The 22616-nt window shown below is 45.1% G+C and overlaps 1 protein-coding gene and 1 pseudogene across 1 annotated transcript in view; one reads left to right on the top strand and one right to left on the bottom strand.

Moving 5' to 3' along the window:
• The first annotated feature begins 694 nt into the window (after positions 1-694).
• LOC147737823 (uncharacterized) lies at positions 695-3143 on the top strand (annotated as a pseudogene).
• Positions 3144-4517: 1374 nt separating this feature from the next.
• Positions 4518-22616, bottom strand: part of LOC147737822 (uncharacterized) — a 56182-nt gene continuing 38083 nt past the window's right edge. Inside the window, exon 3 of the mRNA XM_086924980.1 lies at positions 4518-4586. Coding sequence (XP_086781106.1) covers positions 4518-4586 — 69 coding nt within the window. The remainder of the gene's footprint in view (positions 4587-22616) is intronic.

Below are 22616 nucleotides of genomic sequence, written 5' to 3'. Positions count from 1 at the left end.
GAGATTTACTAATATTTTGCGCCGTATTTTCGTCACAAAAGTGGCATAAAACAGCGCTAAATCTTTTTTTCCTAATTTACTTTCCAGCCCTGTCAAGGGGGGTGCTTGGGCGTTCCCGTGCAACCACCCAAGGATTCTCACACTAAAACCAATTTACCAAATACAGTAGATTGGGTTTAGCGTGAAAAAACTGCACCCTTTTAAACTAGGCGCAAAGGAAGGAGAAATGCTTTGATTTATCCTTCCTTTTCTGACTTTGCATGCGCGCTGCACTGTGCAACACGCATACAAAGTGGGAAAAGCATTCCCTCGTGTCTACTATTTTGTACAGGAAGGGTATCCGTCCTGTACAAAAACCTATGCTGGGCTCACACACACGCACCCTAGCGCTCTTGTGCTAAGGTGTGTGCATGGCACAGGGCCGCTGTAATCAGTGCTGGCGCAAGGGAGAGGGAAGGAGAGAGCCATATCTTTGAAAATATGGTGCTTTCCTGCTCCCTCCCTGTCGAGCATCGCAGCCTCTTGGGGGGAGGGGGAGGGCTGCGCTGCATTGCGTGGATATTTGGTAAATCTCCCCCGAAATGTCTTTTACAAACAGTTAACATTGTGAATTATAATTCCAATATGTTTCAATTTAGTAATTTTCAATATCTTTACATCCAACAGAAAACAAGCCTTGAAAGCCTTGTATGAAATGACCATCAATAATGAAGCGAATGCTGTAAATCTTCAATAATAGCAGAAATAATGAGCTACAGTATTCAGCACAGTCGGTGACAGAGGAACCTGCACACAAACTGACAGATCCTGGATGAAGCATCAAGGGCAGTTCAGTGATTGCAAGAGGCTGAGCTGTACACCTCCACGCCGCAAGATGAAGAAATGACCTTAGGAAAACTAAGGCAACAACAATAACAAACCAACTCCTATATAAACAAGTGTCCAGTACCAACTTTGATCATGGGATCTGTATGGTGAGATTACCGCAGTGCTCTGTTTTCTAATATGATGACAAGCCATCATTCCGTGCTCTAGGTGAATTGTAAACTCTTTCTGGACAAACCACAGTAACCAGAGAAGAGCACAACAGAGCGGAGCCAGACAACTGACTGGTAAAGGAAAGAGGAGTTCTTCTATCTAAAATACAGCAGACTGTCCCTATTTGCACCGTTCAGAAGGAAGATACATCTTTACCCTCAAGCGTGCATAGCCATAATCCAATCTAAAGGCATAATCACCTACAAAGACACCTTCTACGTATTAGGAGTGTGGCAAATGTTTGGTGGCTATTGCATTTATTGTTAAAACAGAAATCAAACGTGTAAAATACCGCACACATATAAAGTGTGTGAGAAAAACACAAGTGCTTTATCAGTCATGTCGGCCCATCAGGACATACAATCATGGGATGTAGACAAATATATACCCGACCCCCAGACACTAACCAAGAAAGAAGAATCATATACATGCAGCGAGAGCTTTAGTTTGTCATCACCACTCAAGCTTCATCAGCAAACATACACAGGACAAAAACCATTCAAGTGCAGTGAATGTGTCAAGAGCTTTAGTCAGTTATCAAACCTCCAAACACATCAGCGAACACACACAGGGGAAAAACCATTCAAGTGCAGTGAATGTGCAAAGTGCTTTAGTGAGTTATCAAGCCTTCAAAGACATCAGAGAACAAAGACAGGGGAAAAACCATTCAAGTGCAGTGAATGTGCAAAGTGCTTTAGTCGGTTATCACACCTTCAAAGACATCAGCGAACACACACAGGGGAAAACCCATTCAAGTGCAGTGAATGTGCAAAGTGCTTTAGTCGGTTATCACACCTTCAAAGACATCAGCGAACACACACAGGAGAAAAGCCATTCAAGTGCAGTGAATGTGTCAAGAGCTTTAGTCGCTTATCAAACCTCCAAAGTCATCAGAGAACACACACGGGGGAAAAACCATTCAAGTGCAGTGAATGTGCAAAGAGCTTTAGTCAGTTATCAAGCCTTCAAAGACATCAGCGAACACACACAGGGGAAAAACCATTCAAGTGCAGTGAATGTGCAAAGTGCTTTAGTGAGTTATCAAGCCTTCAAAGACATCAGCGAACACAAACAGGGGCAAAATCATTCAAGTGCAGTGAATGTGCAAAGTGCTTTAGTGAGTTATCAAGCCTTCAAAGTCATCAGAGAACACACACGGGGGAAAAACCATTCAAGTGCAGTGAATGTGCAAAGAGCTTTAGTCAGTTATCACACCTTCAAAGTCATCAGCGAACACACACAGGGGAAAAACCATTCAAGTGCAGTGAATGTGTGAAGAGCTTTAGTCGATTATCACACCTTCAAAGTCATCAACGAACACACACAGGGGAAAAACCATTCAAGTGCAGTGAATGTGCAAAGTGCTTTAGCCGGTTATCAGACCTAAACAGTCATCAGCGAACACACACTGGGGAAAAACCCTATCATTGTAGTGAATGTGACAGTAGTTTTTGCAGCTCTTCAGCATTAAGGTATCATCAGCGAACTCACACAGGAGAAAAACCATTCAAGTGCAGTGAATGTGCAAAGTGCTTTAGCCGGTTATCAGACCTAAACAGTCATCAGCGAACACACACTGGGGAAAAACCCTATCATTGTAGTGAATGTGACAGTAGTTTTTGCAGCTCTTCAGCATTAAGGTATCATCAGCGAACTCACACAGGAGAAAAACCATTCAAGTGCAATGAATGTGGGAAGAGCTGTGGTCAGTTATCAGACCTAAAAAGTCATCAGCGAACACACACGGGTGAAAAACCCTATCATTGTAATGAATGTGACAGGAGTTATTGCTTCTCTTCAGCATTAAGGAATCATCAGAGAACACACACAGGGGAATAGCCATTCAAGTGCAGTGAATGTGCAAAGTGTTTTAGTCACTTATGAAACCTCCAAACACATCAGCGAATGCACACTGGGAAAAAACCCTATAATTGTAGTGAATGTGACAGTAATTTTCACTTCTCGTCAGCATTAAGGTATCATCAACAAACTCACACAGGGGAAAATAATTCAAGTTCTATGAATGTGGGAAGAGTTTTAGTCGATTATCAGAGCTACAAAGCCATCAGCGAACACACACGGGGGAAAATATAGAAGGGCACTGAAAGTGAGAAGGGCTTTTATCAATGTTCGATCCCACACAACCCTCTGTGAATACACTGCTTCATTTAACTCAATGGAAATAATCCTAGAGATGCAGAGACTCCAAAAGATTTTAAGAACATCAAAAGTAATATTGACCCATCGGAGGACATAGACAAGAGCTGAACAGTGCAGTTATTATGAGAGGAATGAATTACGGAAAAAGATTAAATTCAAATTATGTGGGACATTGAAATATCAGATTATAGAAGAATGGACTAGCAGTAAAGAAGAAAAGCAGATAACCGTATTTGCAGAATTATAAAAGTGTTTGTGTTCAGTGATTGTTCACTACTGTACACATAGCAAAGCAACATGATGTATCAGGATACACAATGGGAGACGAGCACATTGTGGACTAAAAGAAAAGAAACATTCTTGATTTTTATTTGGTGAAGAAGAGATACAAAGAAAAACATTCAATTGCACCTGACCACACTACCTGTAAAAGCAACACTGAACAATACTGGGACTAACAGCGGTACTTTCAGCTAACTTGTCGGATTAAAACCTGTAAATCCAACACACCCAGAGTGGACATGTTGTCAGGGCTCTGGAGATGGAAGCTTCATTGGTTAAATGTATGTGTTACTATTAACAAATGCCACTGCAGTATATATAATGAACTAAAACGAAGCAACGGTGTTCAAGAAATAACCTATTTTTAGATATAAAAGAGCATATACCTTGTTTTTAAGTAATGTTTGCTGCACCTTTTACACACTGTTATCGATTGATGGATCAGCTTGTGCCTCAAGCCTTATAACACAGTGTGACGCGTGGCTCCTCTCAAGCTTGGCTCTCTCTATTCACTTGCCAAACTCTACTTTTTACCAGAATTGAGCCACTGTAAGCAGCAGACTCTGAATAATTTGGTGAAATAGTGAAATCTCACATCAAAAGCATATATGTGCCAGGACAATCCGTTGCACTCCCAGCAACTCGTCTTCCACACTGATTGTCCCTTGGTCTCAAATGTTCTGAAGGATTTGTTGTATGAATGCCAGAAGTGGCAGTGAGATACATGAAGCTAATGCTAACAGGAGTGTGTGGGAGATAGAGAGGGGGAGAGATAAAGAGAGCGAGAGAAACAAAGAAAGGGTGAGAAAAAGAGAGAAAGGGAAGGGGGGGAACAGCAAGTGATCTTTATTCACCTAAAAATAGAAGAAGCAGCCGAATACATGCCAATGTGTGACATCACCAGAAAAAACGGGAAGAATACCTGTGAATTTGTATATTTATTTTTAATAGCTATAGACCCATGTCATGCCAATAAACAGGGCACAAGGAAGGAAAATAGTGAAGGAGCCCATTATCATATGCAAATCACAATAACGTCACATGTAGTGCGTCACAAGAAGTGATGTCAGGCCCTTATAGTAATTTTCACATGAAAAGTCGACGGCCTGATTTAAAAACAAGAAACATACAATAATGTAAAAAGATTTTGGTATCAGTTTTTATACATCATGTGTTTTTCCCACCATCAGTTTGTAACTAAACTCGGAAATGACTGAAAGTGTAAATATTTTTAAACCGATATATGGAACTTGGAAATTACATTTTTAAACAGTATTTAGTGAATAAATAAAATGTGCTTTAAATTTGTGTTTGTTTCCTGACGTTCTTTATCCAGCCCCTAAGCCCCAAAGTATTTCACATTTGCGGTGTATTAAGCAATAGAAAGGCTAATTTTGTCTAGATCTCTATTCCTCTCTTGCATCACTCACACAAAAAATAGAAGGGACTAATGGGCTCTGTTCCGGTCTGGCATGCTTAAACCGGCATGCAGGACCAGAACAGAGCCCATTAGTGGGAGTTTTGCCGACGTCTGCCCGTGGTAATAAACACAGTGGAGCTGGTAAAGTTTTTCACGGATAGAACCTTGGCGAGAGGATGCGCAACATATACAGCCATCTGAGTCTACTCCTATTTGTGCAAAAGAAATGACACAAAAAGGCCTGTCATAGGATAATAATTTGCTTCCCTGCACAGACAGTACACTGTTCCAATATTTGGAGGCATTGCTAAAGGCTGCACGAAGGCTGTTCAAATTGTCGTACTTGAAATTATTTCTCCACTGGCTTGGTAGCTACAGATTAACCCATTTTGGTTTGTTGTTTGAGATTCATTTTATAACAAGTATTGGTCCTGAAATGGTGGTGTTGCCACTGAATCGTGCGTAGACCAACACATCACCCATGAGGAACGGCCCCTGAGAGGCAGTGACATCACAAACATCTGATGTTTAAGACCTTCCAGTAGTGAACTGTTTGCTCTTTAGGCATTTGTGGGACCCATCATAGGGTTGAAACTCTTCTTCTTGTAACTATGAATGAGAGTGTATGAGTGTCTGCACTGCCACACAGGTATTGACTAACTCCTCCCTTCATCGTTAGTACTCTCACACGTATGGTGTAGGGACACATATGTTCGCGACTATCATTTTACAAGGCTGGACTTCTGTCAGTTGCATCTATGTCAGTCTTCCCCTTCTGGGCTCATTTGCTTCAATTCCCTTTTAGAGCTATTGTGCATGACTTGTCTCTTCCCTATAAATTGTGGTTCCCATTACATCTCTTCCCCTACTCAGCTTGCCATTGATTATGTGTAATGTTCAAGAGTCTCTCCTCTCATTTTCTCCATTGTACTACATATAGAATTTTGCAATTAGTGTGTTTGTGTTAAGAATTAACATGTAATTTTGCTCAAGTATATTTATTTACATTGCATTTCATGTTCCCACCTTTTGATGTCACCCCAACACCAATATTCACCACTTGTTAGTATTGTTTCTCATTATCATTCCACAATGGTTGTTTTGCTCTCTCCCTTGTGCAGTCACAATTTTTACGCCACGGGGCCTGTCTCCATACTAAGTCGCATTTACATTTGTCTGTCCACTTTTCTTCCTAGGGTTTCCACGTGCTATTGGTGGTCTCGATATACATTTCCCCATTGTTGTGTTTATCTTGGTTTTTGCAACAACTAATTCTATGATTTTCTATTATTTTACTATATGTTTGGTATCTTCCCCAGCCCTGAAGAAGTCACGGGTTACTTCCCTTATGTGACAAAACACCTGTTGACTGGTTGTTTTTCTTTGTTGTATTATTAAATACATTTGCATATTATACTGGTGTCGACCACAGATATTCGTACAATACGAGACATTTCAACCATCACTCAGCATATTTTAGACATTTTGTAAAATGTTCGAGGAATGGAGAGCGGTTATTTGAGTTGGTCTTTATTTGGTGGTTGGGGTTGGATTCTAGAAAAGGTGATATATTTAATTGTTCTTTTAATTTGTTGCTGTGTCTTGATTCACTGTCTTCCCTTATGCTGTTCATACTGTGCTACATATTTCTCTCCCAAAAGGATTTCAGTTCATGATATTAATTCAACTATAATGATTCAAAAGGAGCTGGATACTATTATGCAAATAGATGAGTGTTTTTGGTTCAACTACTTCTCTTGCAGGTTCTGTTCCTGATGTTACTCGCACTACTGATGTTTAGTGTCATTTTCTTCCACTCGTTTGCTATGCATATATACATATATTCGTACTTGACATGTTATCGCCTGTATTCATCTATTGTCTCTACTTTTATATTTGTAACGACCTTTACCTGATAGCAAGAATAAAGATGTCCGTGTTAGCTAATAAATGCTAAAAGGAGGGTCTGTTAGAGTTGAAATGTATTACTCCCATATTACTCCTATTTTACCTGATATTATGTTAGCATTTAAGTAGCTATTTCGTAATATATTCTTGCTGTATGCATATGCAATTAATAAGTACAGATGTTACGTTGGGTAGGTTGACAACTGTTCCACCATTTTAGCTTTCGAAGACGCCATTTTGTATTATAATCCAAACTTTTACTTGAAACCTTTACCAGAACTGGTCCTTGGTAAGTTTTGTTTCTCAAAGGTTGAATTTTGCTTGTTAATGCATGCCTTTTCTGTTACATAGAGGCCTTCTCCCACCTGTCTAGTGGGGAGGATAAGATAGACGACCTTGGGCAGTAGGTAACTTGTGCCAGGCTGTGGAATCGAAACGTATGTTCTGTACCCCCATTGTATTATGACGGCTACCAGTGTTTTTCCATAATAGGCAGGTCTTTGTGGGCTCTGAAACATACATAATGTAACTTTATGACTGTAAGAGTCAGTCCCGCGTCAGCCATCATAGGAGGATGGTCAGATTGATTTCCAGTGCAGGGTACTTTGTGAATAAACTAGTTTGCTTCTATTCTCTACTGTGTCATTAACTCTTCATTCTTTGAAGTTTAGAGGAGGTCGAGAGTGACCCGGGTGGCCCTAGTTGGGTCACTTCCTCCACAACATTTAGTCTTTTCTTTTTACTGGTCTCCACCTCTGTCCATGGCATTTATTCTTCAAAGTGCAGAGCCAGGTTTCTGATGCTATCAGGTACCTGCCTCTATTGGCAGTGCTTTAAAGGGAACTACAGAACTGCAGGTACTCACTCTCCAGCGTACCTGCTTGTGGCTCAGAAGTGCCATACTCTCCCATTACAGGTATCCTACCAATACTGAGAAGTGCAGGTGCTCTCCCTTGTGAAAGGAAGAGGTGCAGGTGCTGTCCCTTGTGAATGAAAGAAGTGCAGGTTTTGTCCCTTGTGAATGAAAGAAGTGCAGGTGTCTCCCATGTGAATGAAGGAAGTGCAGGTTCTGTCCCTTGTGAATGAAAGAAGTACAGGTGCTGTCCCTTGTGAATGAATGTAGTGCTGGTGCTGTCCCTTGTGAATGAATGAAGTGCAGGTGCTGTCCCTTGTGAATGAAAGAAGTGTGCAGGTGCTATCCCTTGTGAATGAAAGAAGTGCAGATGCCGTCCCCTGTGAATGAAAGAAGTGCAGGTGCTGTCCCCTGTGAATGAAAGAAGTGCAGGTGCTGTCCCCTGTCAATGAAAGATGCGCAGGTGCTGTCCCCTGTGAATGAAAGAATTGCAGGTGCTGTCCCCCGTGAATGAAAGAAGTGCAGGTGCTGTCCCTTGTGAATGAAAGAAGTGCAGGTGCTGTCCCCCGTGAATGAAAGAAGTGCAGGTGCTGTCCCTTGTGAATGAAAGAAGTGCAGGTGCTGTCCCCTGTGAATTAAAGAAGTGCAGGTGCTGTCCCTGTGAATGAAAGAAGTGCAGGTGCTGTCCCCTGTGAATGAAAGAAGTGCAGGTGCTGTCCCTTGTGAATGAGAGAAGTGCAGGTGCTGTACCTTAGGAATTAAAGAAGTGCAGTTGCTGTCCCTTGTGAATGAAAGAAGTGCAGGTGCAGTCCCTTGTGAATGAAAGAAGTGCAGGTGCTGTCCCCTGTGAATTAAAGAAGTGCAGGTGCTGTCCCCTGTGAATGAAAGAAGTGCAGTTGCTGTACCTTAGGAATGAAAGTAGTGCAGGTGCGTTCCCTTGTGAATGGAAGAAGTGCAGGTGTGGTCCCTTGTGAATGAAAGAAGTGCAGGTGCTGTACCTTGTGAATAAAAGAAGTGCAGGTGCTTTCCCTTGTGAATGAAAGAAGTGCAGGTGTGTCCCTTGTGAATGTAAGAACTGCTGGTGCTGTCCCCTGTGAATGAAAAAGTGCAGGTGCTGTCTCTTGTGAATGAAAGATTTGCAGGTGTCGGCCCCTGTGAATGACAGAAGTGCAGGTGTTGTCACAAAGAAGTGTAGGTGCTGTCCCTTGTGAATGGAAGAAGTGCAGGTGCAGTCCCCTGTGAATAAAAGAAGTACAGGTGCTGTCCCTTGTGAATGAAAGAAGTGAAGGTGCTGTCACAAAGAAGTGCAGGTGCTCTCCCTTGTGAATGAAAGAAGTGCAGGTGCTGTCCCTTGTTCGGTTCAGGTTAGGTTAAGTATTAAGCGCTCAAATTACCCTGGGCCATCTCGGCGCTGACTAGAGACTGGACTCCTGCTAGAGTGGAGCCAGACCAGGGCATTACTTAGAATAGGAAAGCTTTCAGATGTTTCCTAAAAGTGCCATAACTCGAGGTGGCTCGTAGAGCCTGTGGGAGCTGGTTCCAATATCTGAGGGCCAGATAGGAAAAGGCTCTCCCTCCTGTCCGGGTGAGACAGATTCGAGGAACTTGTAACAGTCCCTGTGTACTGGATCTAAGCCACCTACAGGGGCACTATTTAATCAGTTTACGTTGCAAGTAGCGGGGGCCTTTATCGTTAAGAGCGTTGTGGGTTAGGCAGCAGATTTTGAAAAAAGATATTTTTTTCACATTGAGCCAGTGCAGTTCTCTAAGCAACAGAGTTGATGAAGAGCCTGCCGGGCGATTTAAGATCATCCTTGCGGCTGTGTTCTGAGCAATCTGTAATTTGGCCAGGATAGTCTCACCCACTTCAGCCAGCAGGGCATTGCCATAGTCTAAACGACTAGTTACCATTGTGTGAACTAAAGTCCTACGATTATGAGGTAGGTATAAACAGAAATATTTTCCAAAGGAGTCAGAGACCGTAATAGCATGTGCTGGTCGTGGTCGCAATATGGTCTTTCATGGACAGAGAGCGGTCAATTTTTATTCCTAAGTTCCTTACAGAAGGTTTGGGGGAGGGAGCAGAGCCCAATTGGTCTGGCCACCAGTCATCTGACCAGATGTCCGGAGCTTTTCCCATTAACATGATCTCCGTCTTCCCTGGATTGTATTGACGGTAATTCCCAGTCATCCATTCTGAGATCAGCTTCATTGGCGAATCGTGTTTTTTCTAACTCTGGACATTACCCGATAGTGAACATAAGCTGAGTATCATATGCACATGAGATGATTTCAAAGCCCAGCTGTTCCACAATATGAGCCAGAGGGGCCATGTATATATTAATGAGGGTAGGACTCAGACAGGAACCCTGTGGTACTCCCTTCTCTAAGGGCATTTTGGCTGAGGAATAGGGACCTAAGGTAACCATTTGTGTTCTCTCCGACAAAAAGTGTTGTAGCCATTTTAAGGCTGTGCCTTTGTTACTGCAATCAGATAGTCTCTCTGCTAGCTTAGTATGAGAGATAGTGTCAAAAGCTGGGGAGAGATCTAAAAGCATCAGTATTGCGGAACCGCCTGAGTCTATAGTCTGTCTTAATGAGTCGGTAACCTCCAGAATGGCGGTTTCTGTACTAAAGCCTGGGCGAAAGCCCGACTGTGAAGGATCCAGGATTTCATTCTGTTCCAAATAGGAACTAAGTTGATTGTTTATGATGTTTTCCAGGAGTTTACCCAAGAGAGATAAAAGGGAAATAGGCCGATAATTGCTAAGGGTTGCAGGGTCCACTACAGGTTTCATAAGAATAGGGCGGACCACTGCTTCTTTCCAGGGGGGTGGAATTATACCTGTAGATATAGAGCAATTGAAGATGTCACAAATTGCTGGGGCACAGCTCTTGGCTAGGAGAGCCATGATTTTTGGGGGGCATGAATCATTTGGAGACCCTGATTTTCTCAAGGCTAAGCCTTTTAGGACCTCCTCAATGGTGACCAATTTTCTCAAGGCTAGGCCTTTTAGGACCTTCTCAATGGTGACCAACTTAAAGCTCTCCAGAGAGCAATTTGGTGTCTTCTGCTTCTCCAGTTTGGCCAGAGTTGTGAATTAAAGAAGTGCCGGTGTCTCCCTTGTGAATGAAAGAAGTGCAGGTGCTGTCCCCTGTGAATGAAAGAAGTGCAGGTGCTGTCCGTTGTGAATGAAAGAAGTACAGGTGCGTTCCCTTGTGAATGTAAGAAGTGCAGGTGCTGTCCCCTGTGAATGAAAGAAGTGCAGGTGCGTTCCCTTGTGAATGTGAGAAGTGCAGGTGCTGTCCCTTGTGAATGAAAGAAGTGCAGTTACTGTCCCCTGTGAATGGAAGAAGTGCAAGTGCTGTCCGTTGTGAATGAAAGAAGTGCAGGTGCTGTTCGTTGTGAATGAAAGAAGTGCAGGTGTAGTCCGTTGTGAATGAAAGAAGTGCAGGTGCTTTCCCTTGTGAATGTAAGAAGTGCAGGTGCTTTCCCTGTGAATGTAAGAAGTGCTGGTGCTGTCCCCTGTGAATGAAAAAAGTGCAGGTGCTGTCTCTTGTGAATGAAAGAAGTGCAGGCGCTGGTCCTTGTGAATGAAAGAAGTGCAGGTGCTATGAAACAAGTGGAGGTGCTGTCACAAAGAATTGCAGGTGCTGTCCCCTGTGAATGACAGAAATGCAGGTGCTGTCCCCTGTAAATGAAAGAAGTGCAGGAGTTGTCCCTTGTGAGAGATAGAAGAGCAGGTGCCGTCCCCTGTGAATGCCAGAAGTGCAGGTGCTGTTACAAAAAAGTGACGGGTGCTGTCCCCTGTGAATTGTGAATGCCAGAAGTGCAGGTGCTGTTACAAAAAAGTGCAGTTGCTGTCCTCTGTGAATGAAAGAAGTGCAGGTGCCGTCCCTTGTGAATGAAAGAACTGCAGGTGCTGTCCCTTGTGAATGAAAGAAGTGCAGGTGCTGTCCCCTGTGAATGAAAGAAGTGCAGTTACTGTCCCCTGTGAATGGACGAAGTGCAGGTGCTGTCCGTTGTGAATGAAAGAAGTGCAGGTGCTGTTCGTTGTGAATGAAAGAAGTGCAGGTGCTGTCCATTGTGAATGAAAGAAGTGCAGGTGCTTTCCCTTGTGAATGTAAGACGTGCAGGTGCTTTCCCTTGTGAATCTAAGAAGTGCTGGTGCTGTCCCCAGTGAATGAAAAAAGTGCAGGTGCTGTCTCTTGTGAATGAAAGAAGTGCAGGCGCTGGTCCTTGTGAATGAAAGAAGTGCAGGTGCTATGAAAGAAGTGGAGGTGCTGTCACAAAGAATTGCAGGTGCTGTCCCCTGTGAATGACAGAAATGCAGGTGCTGTCCCCTGTAAAGTAAATGAAAGAAGTGCAGGAGTTGTCCCTTGTGAGAGATAGAAGAGCAGGTGCCGTCCCCAGTGAATGCCAGAAGTGCAGGTGCTGTTACAAAAAAGTGACGGGTGCTGTCCCCTGTGAATGAAAGAAGTGCAGGTGTCATTCCCTGTGAATGCCAGAAGTGCAGGTGCTGTTACAAAAAAGTGCAGTTGCTGTCCTCTGTGAATGAAAGAAGTGCGGGTGCTGTCCCTTGTGAATGAAAGAAGTGCAGGTGCTGTCCCCTGTGAATGAAAGAAGTGCAGGTGTCATCCCCTGTGAATGACAGAAGTGCAGGTGCTGTCCCAAAGAAGTGCAGGTGCTGTCCCTTGTGAATGAAAGAAGTGCAGGTGTTGTCACAAAAAAGAACAGGTGCTGTCCCCTATGAATGAAAGGAGTGCAGGTGTCTCCCTTGTGAATGAAAGCAGTGCAGGTGCTGTTCCCTGTGAAAGATCCCTGTGAAAGAAAGAAGTACAGGTGCTGTCCTTTGTGAATGAAAGAAGTGAAGGCGCTGTCCCTTGTGAATGAAAGAAGTGCAGGTGCTGTCCCTTGTGAATGAAAGAAGTGCAGGTGCTGTCACAAAGAAGTGCAAGTGCTGTCCCTTGTGAATGAAAGAAGTGCAGGTGCTGTCCCCTGTAAATGAAAGAAGTGCAGGTGTTGTCCCCTGTGAATGACAGAAGTGCAAGTGCTGTCACAAAGAAGTGCAGGTGCTGTCCCTTGTGAATGAAAGAAGTGCAGGTGCTGTCTATTGTGAATGAAAGAAGTGCAGGTGCTTTCCCTTGTGAATGTAAGAAGTGCAGGTGTGTCCCTTGTGAATGTAAGAACTGCTGGTGCTGTCCCCTGTGAATGAAAAAAGTGCCGGTGATGTCTCTTGTGAATGAAAGAAGTGCAGGTACTGTCCCTTGTGAATGGAAGAAGTGCAGGTGCTGTCCCTAGTGAATGAACGAAGTGCAGGTGCCATACCTTGTGAATGAAAGAAGTGCAGGTGCTATCCCTTGTGAATGAAAGAAGTCCAGATGCCGTCCCCTGTGAATGAACGAAGTGCAGGTGCCATACCTTGTGAATGAAAGAAGTGCAGGTGCTGTCCCCTGTGAATGAAAGAAGTGTAGGTGCTGTCCCTTGTGAACGGAAGAAGTGCAGGTGCAGTCCCCTGTGAATGAAAGAAGTACAGGTGCTGTACCTTAGGAATAAAAGAAGTGCAGTTGCTGTACCTTGTGAATGAAAGTAGTGCAGGTGTGGTCCCTTGTGAATGGAAGAAGTGCACGTGTGGTCCCTTGTGAATGAAAGAAGTGCAGGTGCTATCCCATGTGAATGAAAGAAGTCCAGATGCCGTCCCTTGTGAATGAAAGAAGTGCAGGTGCCATCCCTTGTGAATGAAAGAAGTGCAGGTGATGTCCCCTGTGAATGAAAGAAGTGCAGGTGTCATCCCCTGTGAATGCCAGAAGTGCAGGTGCTGTTACAAAAAAGTGCAGTTGCTGTCCTCAGTGAATGAAAGAAGTGCAGGTGCCGTCCCTTGTGAATGAAAGAACTGCAGGTGCTGTCCCTTGTGAATGAAAGAAGTGCAGATGCTGTCCCCTGTGAATGAAAGAAGTGCAGGTGTCATCCCCTGTGAATGACAGAAGTGCAGGTGCTGTCACAAAGAAGTGCAGGTGCTGTCCCTTGTGAATGAAAGAAGTGCAGGTGTTGTCACAAAAAAGAACAGGCGCTGTCCCCTATGAATGAAAGGAGTGCAGGTGTCTCCCTTGTGAATGAAAGCAGTGCAGGTGCTGTTCCCTGTGAAAGAAAGAAGTACAGGTGCTGTCCTTTGTGAATGAAAGAAGTGAAGGTGCTGTCACAGAAAAGTGCAGGTGCTGTCCCTTGTGAATGAGAGAAGTGCAGGTGCTGTCCCTTGTGAATGAAAGAAGTGCAGGTGCTGTCACAAAGAAGTGCAAGTGCTGTCCCTTGTGAATGAAAGAAGTGCGGGTGCCATCCCTTGTGAATGAAAGAAGTGCAGGTGATGTCCCCTGTGAATGAAAGAAGTGCAGGTGCTGTCCCCTGTCAATGAAAGATGCGCAGGTGCTGTCCCTTGTGAATGAAAGAAGTGCAGGTGTGTCCCTTGTGAATGTAAGAACTGCTGGTGCTGTCCCCTGTGAATGAAAAAGTGCAGGTGCTGTCTCTTGTGAATGAAAGATTTGCAGGTGTCGGCCCCTGTGAATGACAGAAGTGCAGGTGTTGTCACAAAGAAGTGTAGGTGCTGTCCCTTGTGAATGGAAGAAGTGCAGGTGCAGTCCCCTGTGAATAAAAGAAGTACAGGTGCTGTCCCTTGTGAATGAAAGAAGTGAAGGTGCTGTCACAAAGAAGTGCAGGTGCTCTCCCTTGTGAATGAAAGAAGTGCAGGTGCTGTCCCTTGTTCGGTTCAGGTTAGGTTAAGTATTAAGCGCTCAAATTACCCTGGGCCATCTCGGCGCTGACTAGAGACTGGACTCCTGCTAGAGTGGAGCCAGACCAGGGCATTACTTAGAATAGGAAAGCTTTCAGATGTTTCCTAAAAGTGCCATAACTCGAGGTGGCTCGTAGAGCCTGTGGGAGCTGGTTCCAATATCTGAGGGCCAGATAGGAAAAGGCTCTCCCTCCTGTCCGGGTGAGACAGATTCGAGGAACTTGTAACAGTCCCTGTGTACTGGATCTAAGCCACCTACAGGGGCAATATTTAATCAGTTTACGTTGCAAGTAGCGGGGGCCTTTATCGTTAAGAGCGTTGTGGGTTAGGCAGCAGATTTTTAAAAAAGATATTTTTTTCACATTGAGCCAGTGCAGTTCTCTAAGCAACAGAGTTGATGAAGAGCCTGCCGGGCGATTTAAGATCATCCTTGCGGCTGTGTTCTGAGCAATCTGTAATTTGGCCAGGATAGTCTCACCCACTTCAGCCAGCAGGGCATTGCCATAGTCTAAACGACTAGTTACCATTGTGTGAACTAAAGTCCTACGATTATGAGGTAGGTATAAACAGAAATATTTTCCAAAGGAGTCAGAGACCGTAATAGCATGTGCTGGTCGTGGTCGCAATATGGTCTTTCATGGACAGGGAGCGGTCAATTTTTATTCCTAAGTTCCTTACAGAAGGTTTGGGGGAGGGAGCAGAGCCCAATTGGTCTGGCCACCAGTCATCTGACCAGATGTCCGGAGCTTTTCCCATTAACATGATCTCCGTCTTCCCTGGATTGTATTGACGGTAATTCCCAGTCATCCATTCTGAGATCAGCTTCATTGGCGAATCGTGTTTTTTCTAACTCTGGACATTACCCGATAGTGAACATAAGCTGAGTATCATATGCACATGAGATGATTTCAAAGCCCAGCTGTTCCACAATATGAGCCAGAGGGGCCATGTATATATTAATGAGGGTAGGACTCAGACAGGAACCCTGTGGTACTCCCTTCTCTAAGGGCATTTTGGCTGAGGAATAGGGACCTAAGGTAACCATTTGTGTTCTCTCCGACAAAAAGTGTTGTAGCCATTTTAAGGCTGTGCCTTTGTTACTGCAATCAGATAGTCTCTCTGCTAGCTTAGTATGAGAGATAGTGTCAAAAGCTGGGGAGAGATCTAAAAGCATCAGTATTGCGGAACCGCCTGAGTCTATAGTCTGTCTTAATGAGTCGGTAACCTCCAGAATGGCGGTTTCTGTACTAAAGCCTGGGCGAAAGCCCGACTGTGAAGGATCCAGGATTTCATTCTGTTCCAAATAGGAACTAAGTTGATTGTTTATGATATTTTCCAGGAGTTTACCCAAGAGAGATAAAAGGGAAATAGGCCGATAATTGCTAAGGGTTGCGGGGTCCACTACAGGTTTCATAAGAATAGGGCGGACCACTGCTTCTTTCCAGGGGGGTGGAATTATACCTGTAGATATAGAGCAATTGAAGATGTCACAAATTGCTGGGGCACTGCTCTTGGCTAGGAGAGCCATGATTTTTGGGGGGCATGAATCATTTGGAGACCCTGATTTTCTCAAGGCTAAGCCTTTTAGGACCTCCTCAATGGTGACCAATTTTCTCAAGGCTAGGCCTTTTAGGACCTTCTCAATGGTGACCAACTTAAAGCTCTCCAGAGAGCAATTTGGTGTCTTCTGCTTCTCCAGTTTGGCCAGAGTTGTGAATTAAAGAAGTGCCGGTGTCTCCCTTGTGAATGAAAGAAGTGCAGGTGCTGTCCCCTGTGAATGAAAGAAGTGCAGGTGCTGTCCATTGTGAATGAAAGAAGTACAGGTGCGTTCCCTTGTGAATGTAAGAAGTGCAGGTGCTGTCCCCTGTGAATGAAAGAAGTGCAGGTGCGTTCCCTTGTGAATGTGAGAAGTGCAGGTGCTGTCCCTTGTGAATGAAAGAAGTGCAGTTACTGTCCCCTGTGAATGGAAGAAGTGCAAGTGCTGTCCGTTGTGAATGAAAGAAGTGCAGGTGCTGTTCGTTGTGAATGAAAGAAGTGCAGGTGTAGTCCGTTGTGAATGAAAGAAGTGCAGGTGCTTTCCCTTGTGAATGTAAGAAGTGCAGGTGCTTTCCCTGTGAATGTAAGAAGTGCTGGTGCTGTCCCCTGTGAATGAAAAAAGTGCAGGTGCTGTCTCTTGTGAATGAAAGAAGTGCAGGCGCTGGTCCTTGTGAATGAAAGAAGTGCAGGTGCTATGAAACAAGTGGAGGTGCTGTCACAAAGAATTGCAGGTGCTGTCCCCTGTGAATGACAGAAATGCAGGTGCTGTCCCCTGTAAATGAAAGAAGTGCAGGAGTTGTCCCTTGTGAGAGATAGAAGAGCAGGTGCCGTCCCCTGTGAATGCCAGAAGTGCAGGTGCTGTTACAAAAAAGTGACGGGTGCTGTCCCCTGTGAATGAAAGAAGTGCAGGTGTCATCCCCTGTGAATGCCAGAAGTGCAGGTGCTGTTACAAAAAAGTGCAGTTGCTGTCCTCTGTGAATGAAAGAAGTGCAGGTGCCGTCCCTTGTGAATGAAAGAACTGCAGGTGCTGTCCCTTGTGAATGAAAGAAGTGCAGGTGCTGTCCCCTGTGAATGAAAGAAGTGCAGTTACTGTCCCCTGTGAATGGACGAAGTGCAGGTGCTGTCCGTTGTGAATGAAAGAAGTGCAGGTGCTGTTCGTTGTGAATGAAAGAAGTGCAGGTGCTGTCCATTGTGAATGAAAGAAGTGCAGGTGCTTTCCCTTGTGAATGTAAGACGTGCAGGTGCTTTCCCTTGTGAATCTAAGAAGTGCTGGTGCTGTCCCCAGTGAATGAAAAAAGTGCAGGTGCTGTCTCTTGTGAATGAAAGAAGTGCAGGCGCTGGTCCTTGTGAATGAAAGAAGTGCAGGTGCTATGAAAGAAGTGGAGGTGCTGTCACAAAGAATTGCAGGTGCTGTCCCCTGTGAATGACAGAAATGCAGGTGCTGTCCCCTGTAAAGTAAATGAAAGAAGTGCAGGAGTTGTCCCTTGTGAGAGATAGAAGAGCAGGTGCCGTCCCCAGTGAATGCCAGAAGTGCAGGTGCTGTTACAAAAAAGTGACGGGTGCTGTCCCCTGTGAATGAAAGAAGTGCAGGTGTCATCCCCTGTGAATGCCAGAAGTGCAGGTGCTGTTACAAAAAAGTGCAGTTGCTGTCCTCTGTGAATGAAAGAAGTGCGGGTGCTGTCCCTTGTGAATGAAAGAAGTGCAGGTGCTGTCCCCTGTGAATGAAAGAAGTGCAGGTGTCATCCCCTGTGAATGACAGAAGTGCAGGTGCTGTCACAAAGAAATGCAGGTGCTGTCCCTTGTGAATGAAAGAAGTGCAGGTGTTGTCACAAAAAAGAACAGGTGCTGTCCCCTATGAATGAAAGGAGTGCAGGTGTCTCCCTTGTGAATGAAAGCAGTGCAGGTGCTGTTCCCTGTGAAAGATCCCTGTGAAAGAAAGAAGTACAGGTGCTGTCCTTTGTGAATGAAAGAAGTGAAGGCGCTGTCCCTTGTGAATGAAAGAAGTGCAGGTGCTGTCCCTTGTGAATGAAAGAAGTGCAGGTGCTGTCACAAAGAAGTGCAAGTGCTGTCCCTTGTGAATGAAAGAAGTGCAGGTGCTGTCCCCTGTAAATGAAAGAAGTGCAGGTGTTGTCCCCTGTGAATGACAGAAGTGCAGGTGCTGTCACAAAGAAGTGCAGGTGCTGTCCCTTGTGAATGAAAGAAGTGCAGGTGCTGTCTATTGTGAATGAAAGAAGTGCAGGTGCTGTCCCTTGTGAATGAAAGAAGTGCAGGTGCTTTCCCTTGTGAATGTAAGAAGTGCAGGTGTGTCCCTTGTGAATGTAAGAACTGCTGGTGCTGTCCCCTGTGAATGAAAAAAGTGCCGGTGATGTCTCTTGTGAATGAAAGAAGTGCAGGTACTGTCCCTTGTGAATGGAAGAAGTGCAGGTGCTGTCCCTAGTGAATGAACGAAGTGCAGGTGCCATACCTTGTGAATGAAAGAAGTGCAGGTGCTATCCCTTGTGAATGAAAGAAGTCCAGATGCCGTCCCCTGTGAATGAACGAAGTGCAGGTGCCATACCTTGTGAATGAAAGAAGTGCAGGTGCTGTCCCCTGTGAATGAAAGAAGTGTAGGTGCTGTCCCTTGTGAACGGAAGAAGTGCAGGTGCAGTCCCCTGTGAATGAAAGAAGTACAGGTGCTGTACCTTAGGAATAAAAGAAGTGCAGTTGCTGTACCTTGTGAATGAAAGTAGTGCAGGTGTGGTCCCTTGTGAATGGAAGAAGTGCACGTGTGGTCCCTTGTGAATGAAAGAAGTGCAGGTGCTATCCCATGTGAATGAAAGAAGTCCAGATGCCGTCCCTTGTGAATGAAAGAAGTGCAGGTGCCATCCCTTGTGAATGAAAGAAGTGCAGGTGATGTCCCCTGTGAATGAAAGAAGTGCAGGTGTCATCCCCTGTGAATGCCAGAAGTGCAGGTGCTGTTACAAAAAAGTGCAGTTGCTGTCCTCAGTGAATGAAAGAAGTGCAGGTGCCGTCCCTTGTGAATGAAAGAACTGCAGGTGCTGTCCCTTGTGAATGAAAGAAGTGCAGGTGCTGTCCCCTGTGAATGAAAGAAGTGCAGGTGTCATCCCCTGTGAATGACAGAAGTGCAGGTGCTGTCACAAAGAAGTGCAGGTGCTGTCCCTTGTGAATGAAAGAAGTGCAGGTGTTGTCACAAAAAAGAACAGGCGCTGTCCCCTATGAATGAAAGGAGTGCAGGTGTCTCCCTTGTGAATGAAAGCAGTGCAGGTGCTGTTCCCTGTGAAAGAAAGAAGTACAGGTGCTGTCCTTTGTGAATGAAAGAAGTGAAGGTGCTGTCACAGAAAAGTGCAGGTGCTGTCCCTTGTGAATGAAAGAAGTGCAGGTGCTGTCCCTTGTGAATGAAAGAAGTGCAGGTGCTGTCACAAAGAAGTGCAAGTGCTGTCCCTTGTGAATGAAAGAAGTGCGGGTGCCATCCCTTGTGAATGAAAGAAGTGCAGGTGATGTCCCCTGTGAATGAAAGAAGTGCAGGTGCTGTCCCCTGTCAATTAAAGATGCGCAGGTGCTGTCCCTTGTGAATGAAAGAAGTGCAGGTGCTGTCACAAAGAAGTGCAAGCGCTGTCCCTTGTGAATGAAAGTAGTGCAGGTGCTGTCCCCTGTAAATGAAAGAAGTGCAGGTGTTGTCCCCTGTGAATGACAGAAGTGCAGGTGCTGTCACAAAGAAGTGCAGGTGCTGTCCCTTGTGAATGAAAGAAGTGCAGGTGCTGTCTATTGTGAATGAAAGAAGTGCAGGTGCTGTCCCTTGTGAATGAAAGAAGTGCAGGTGCTTTCCCTTGTGAATGTAAGAAGTGCAGGTGTGTCCCTTGTGAATGTAAGAACTGCTGGTGCTGTCCCCTGTGAATGAAAAAAGTGCAGGTGATGTCTCTTGTGAATGAAAGAAGTGCAGGTGCTGTCCCTTGGGAATGGAAGAAGTGCAGGTGCTGTCCCTATTGAATGAAAGAAGTGTGCAGGTGCTATTCCTTGTGAATGAAAGAAGTCCAGATGCCGTCCCCTGTGAATGAAAGAAGTGCAGGTGCCATACCTTGTGAATGAAAGAAGTGCAGGTGCTGTCCCCTGTGAATGAAAGAAGTGTAGGTGCTGTCCCTTGTGAATGGAAGAAGTGCAGGTGCAGTCCCCTGTGAATGAAAGAAGTACAGGTGCTGTCCCTTGTGAATGAAAGAAGTAAAGGTGTTGTACCTTAGGAATAAAAGAAGTGCAGTTGCTGTACCTTGTGAATGAAAGTAGTGCAGATGTGGTCCCTTGTGAATGGAAGAAGTGCAGGTGTGGTCCCTTGTGAGTGAAAGAAGTCCAGATGCCGTCCCCTGTGAATGAAAGAAGTGCAGGTGCCATCCCTTGTGAATGAAAGAAGTGCAGGTGATGTCCCCTGTGAATGAAAGAAGTGCAGGTGCTGTCCCCTGTCAATGAAAGATGCGCAGGTGCTGTCCCTTGTGAATGAAAGAAGTGCAGGTGCTGTCACAAAGAAGTGCAAGTGCTGTCCCTTGTGAATGAAAGAAGTGCAGGTGCTGTCCCCTGTAAATGAAAGAAGTGCAGGTGTTGTCCCCTGTGAATGACAGAAGTGCAGGTGCTGTCACAAAGAAGTGCAGGTGCTGTCCCTTGTAAATGAAAGAAGTGCAGGTGCTGTCTATTGTGAATGAGAGAAGTGCAGGTGCTGTCCCTTGTGAATGAAAGAAGTGCAGGTGCTTTCCCTTGTGAATGTAAGAAGTGCAGGTGTGTCCCTTGTGAATGTAAGAACTGCTGGTGCTGTCCCCTGTGAATGAAAAAAGTGCAGGTGATGTCTCTTGTGAATGAAAGAAGTGCAGGTGCTGTCCCTTGTGAATGGAAGAAGTGCAGGTGCTGTCCCTAGTGAATGAAAGAAGTGTGCAGGTGCTATCCCTTGTGAATGAAAGAAGTCCAGATGCCGTCCCCTGTGAATGAAAGAAGTGCAGGTGCCATACCTTGTGAATGAAAGAAGTGCAGGTGCTGTCCCCTGTGAATGAAAGAAGTGTAAGTGTTGTCCCTTGTGAATGGAAGAAGTGCAGGTGCAGTCCCCTGTGAATGAAAGAAGTACAGGTGCTGTCCCTTGTGAATGAAAGAAGTGAAGGTGCTGTCACAAAGAAGTGCAGGTGCTCTCCCTTGTGAATGAAAGAAGTGCAGGTGCTGTCCTTTGTTAGGTTACGGTTAGGTTAAGTATTAAGCGCTCAAATCACCCTGGTCCATCTCGGCGCTGACTAAAGACTGGACTTCTGCTAGAGTGGAGCCAGACCAGGGCATTACTTAGAATAGGAAAGCTTTCAGATGTTTCCTAAAAGTGCCATAACTCGAGATGGCTCGTAGAGCCTGTGGGAGCTGGTTCCAATATCTGGGGGCCAGATAGGAAAAGGCTCTCCCTCCTGTCCGGGTGAGACAGATTCGAGGAACTTGTAACAGTCCCTGTGTACTGGATCTAAGCCACCTACAGGGGCAGTATTTAATCAGTTTAAGTTGCAAGTAGCGGGGGCCTTTATCGTTAAGAGCGTTGTGGGTTAGGCAGCAGATTTTGAAAAAAGATCTTTTTTTCACATTGAGCCAGTGCAGTTCTCTAAGCAACAGGGTTGACGAAGAGCCTGCCGGGTGATTTAAGATCATCCTTGCGGCTGTGTTCTGAGCAATCTGTAATTTGGCCAGGATAGTCTCACCCACTTCTGCCAGCAGGGCATTGCCATAGTCTAAACGACTAGTTACCATTGTGTGAACTAAAGTCCTACGATTATGAGGTAGGTATAAACAGAAATATTTTCCAAAGGAGTCAGAGACCGTAATAGCATGTGCTGGTCATGGTCGCAATATGGTCTTTCATGGATAGGGGGCGTTCAATTTTTATTCCTAAGTTCCTTACGGAAAGTTTGGGGGAGGGAGCAGAGCCCAATTGGTCTGGCCACCAGTCGTCTGACCAGATGTCCGGAGCTTTTCCCATTAACATGATCTCCGTCTTCCCTGGATTCAATTGCAGGTAATTCCCAGTCATCCATTCTGAGATCAGCTTCATTGGCGAAGCGTGTTTTTTCTAACTCTGGACATTTCCCGATAGTGAACATAAGCTGAGTATCATATGCATATGAGATGATTTCAACGCCCAGCTGTTCCACAATATGAGCCAGAGGGGCAATGTATATAATAATGAGGGTAGGACTCAGACAGGAACCCTGTGGTACCCCCTTCTCTAAGGGCATTTTGGCCGAGGAATCGGGACCTAAGGTAACCATTTGTGTTCTCTCCGACAAAAAGTGTTGTAGCCATTTTAAGGGTGTTCCTTTGTTACTGCAATCAGATAGTCTCTCCGCTAGCTTAGTATGAAAGATAGTGTCAAAAGCTGGGGAGAGATCTAAAAGTATCAGTATCGCGGAACCGCCTGAGTCTATAGTCTGTCTTAATGAGTCGGTAACCTCCAGAACGGCGGTTTCTGTGCTAAAGCCTGGGCGAAAGCCCGACTGTGAAGGATCCAGGATTTCATTCTGTTCCAAATAGGAACTAAGTTGATGGTTTATGATATTTTCCAGGAGTTTCCCCAAGAGAGATAAAAGGGAAATAGGCCGAAAATTGCTAAGGGTTGCGGGGTCCGCTG

Source organism: Lissotriton vulgaris, chromosome 1_1, assembly GCF_964263255.1.
Source record: "Lissotriton vulgaris chromosome 1_1, aLisVul1.2, whole genome shotgun sequence".
NCBI lineage: Eukaryota > Metazoa > Chordata > Amphibia > Caudata > Salamandridae > Lissotriton > Lissotriton vulgaris.
Note: the sequence above shows the minus strand (reverse complement) of the source record. Positions and strands in the feature narration are given on the sequence as shown.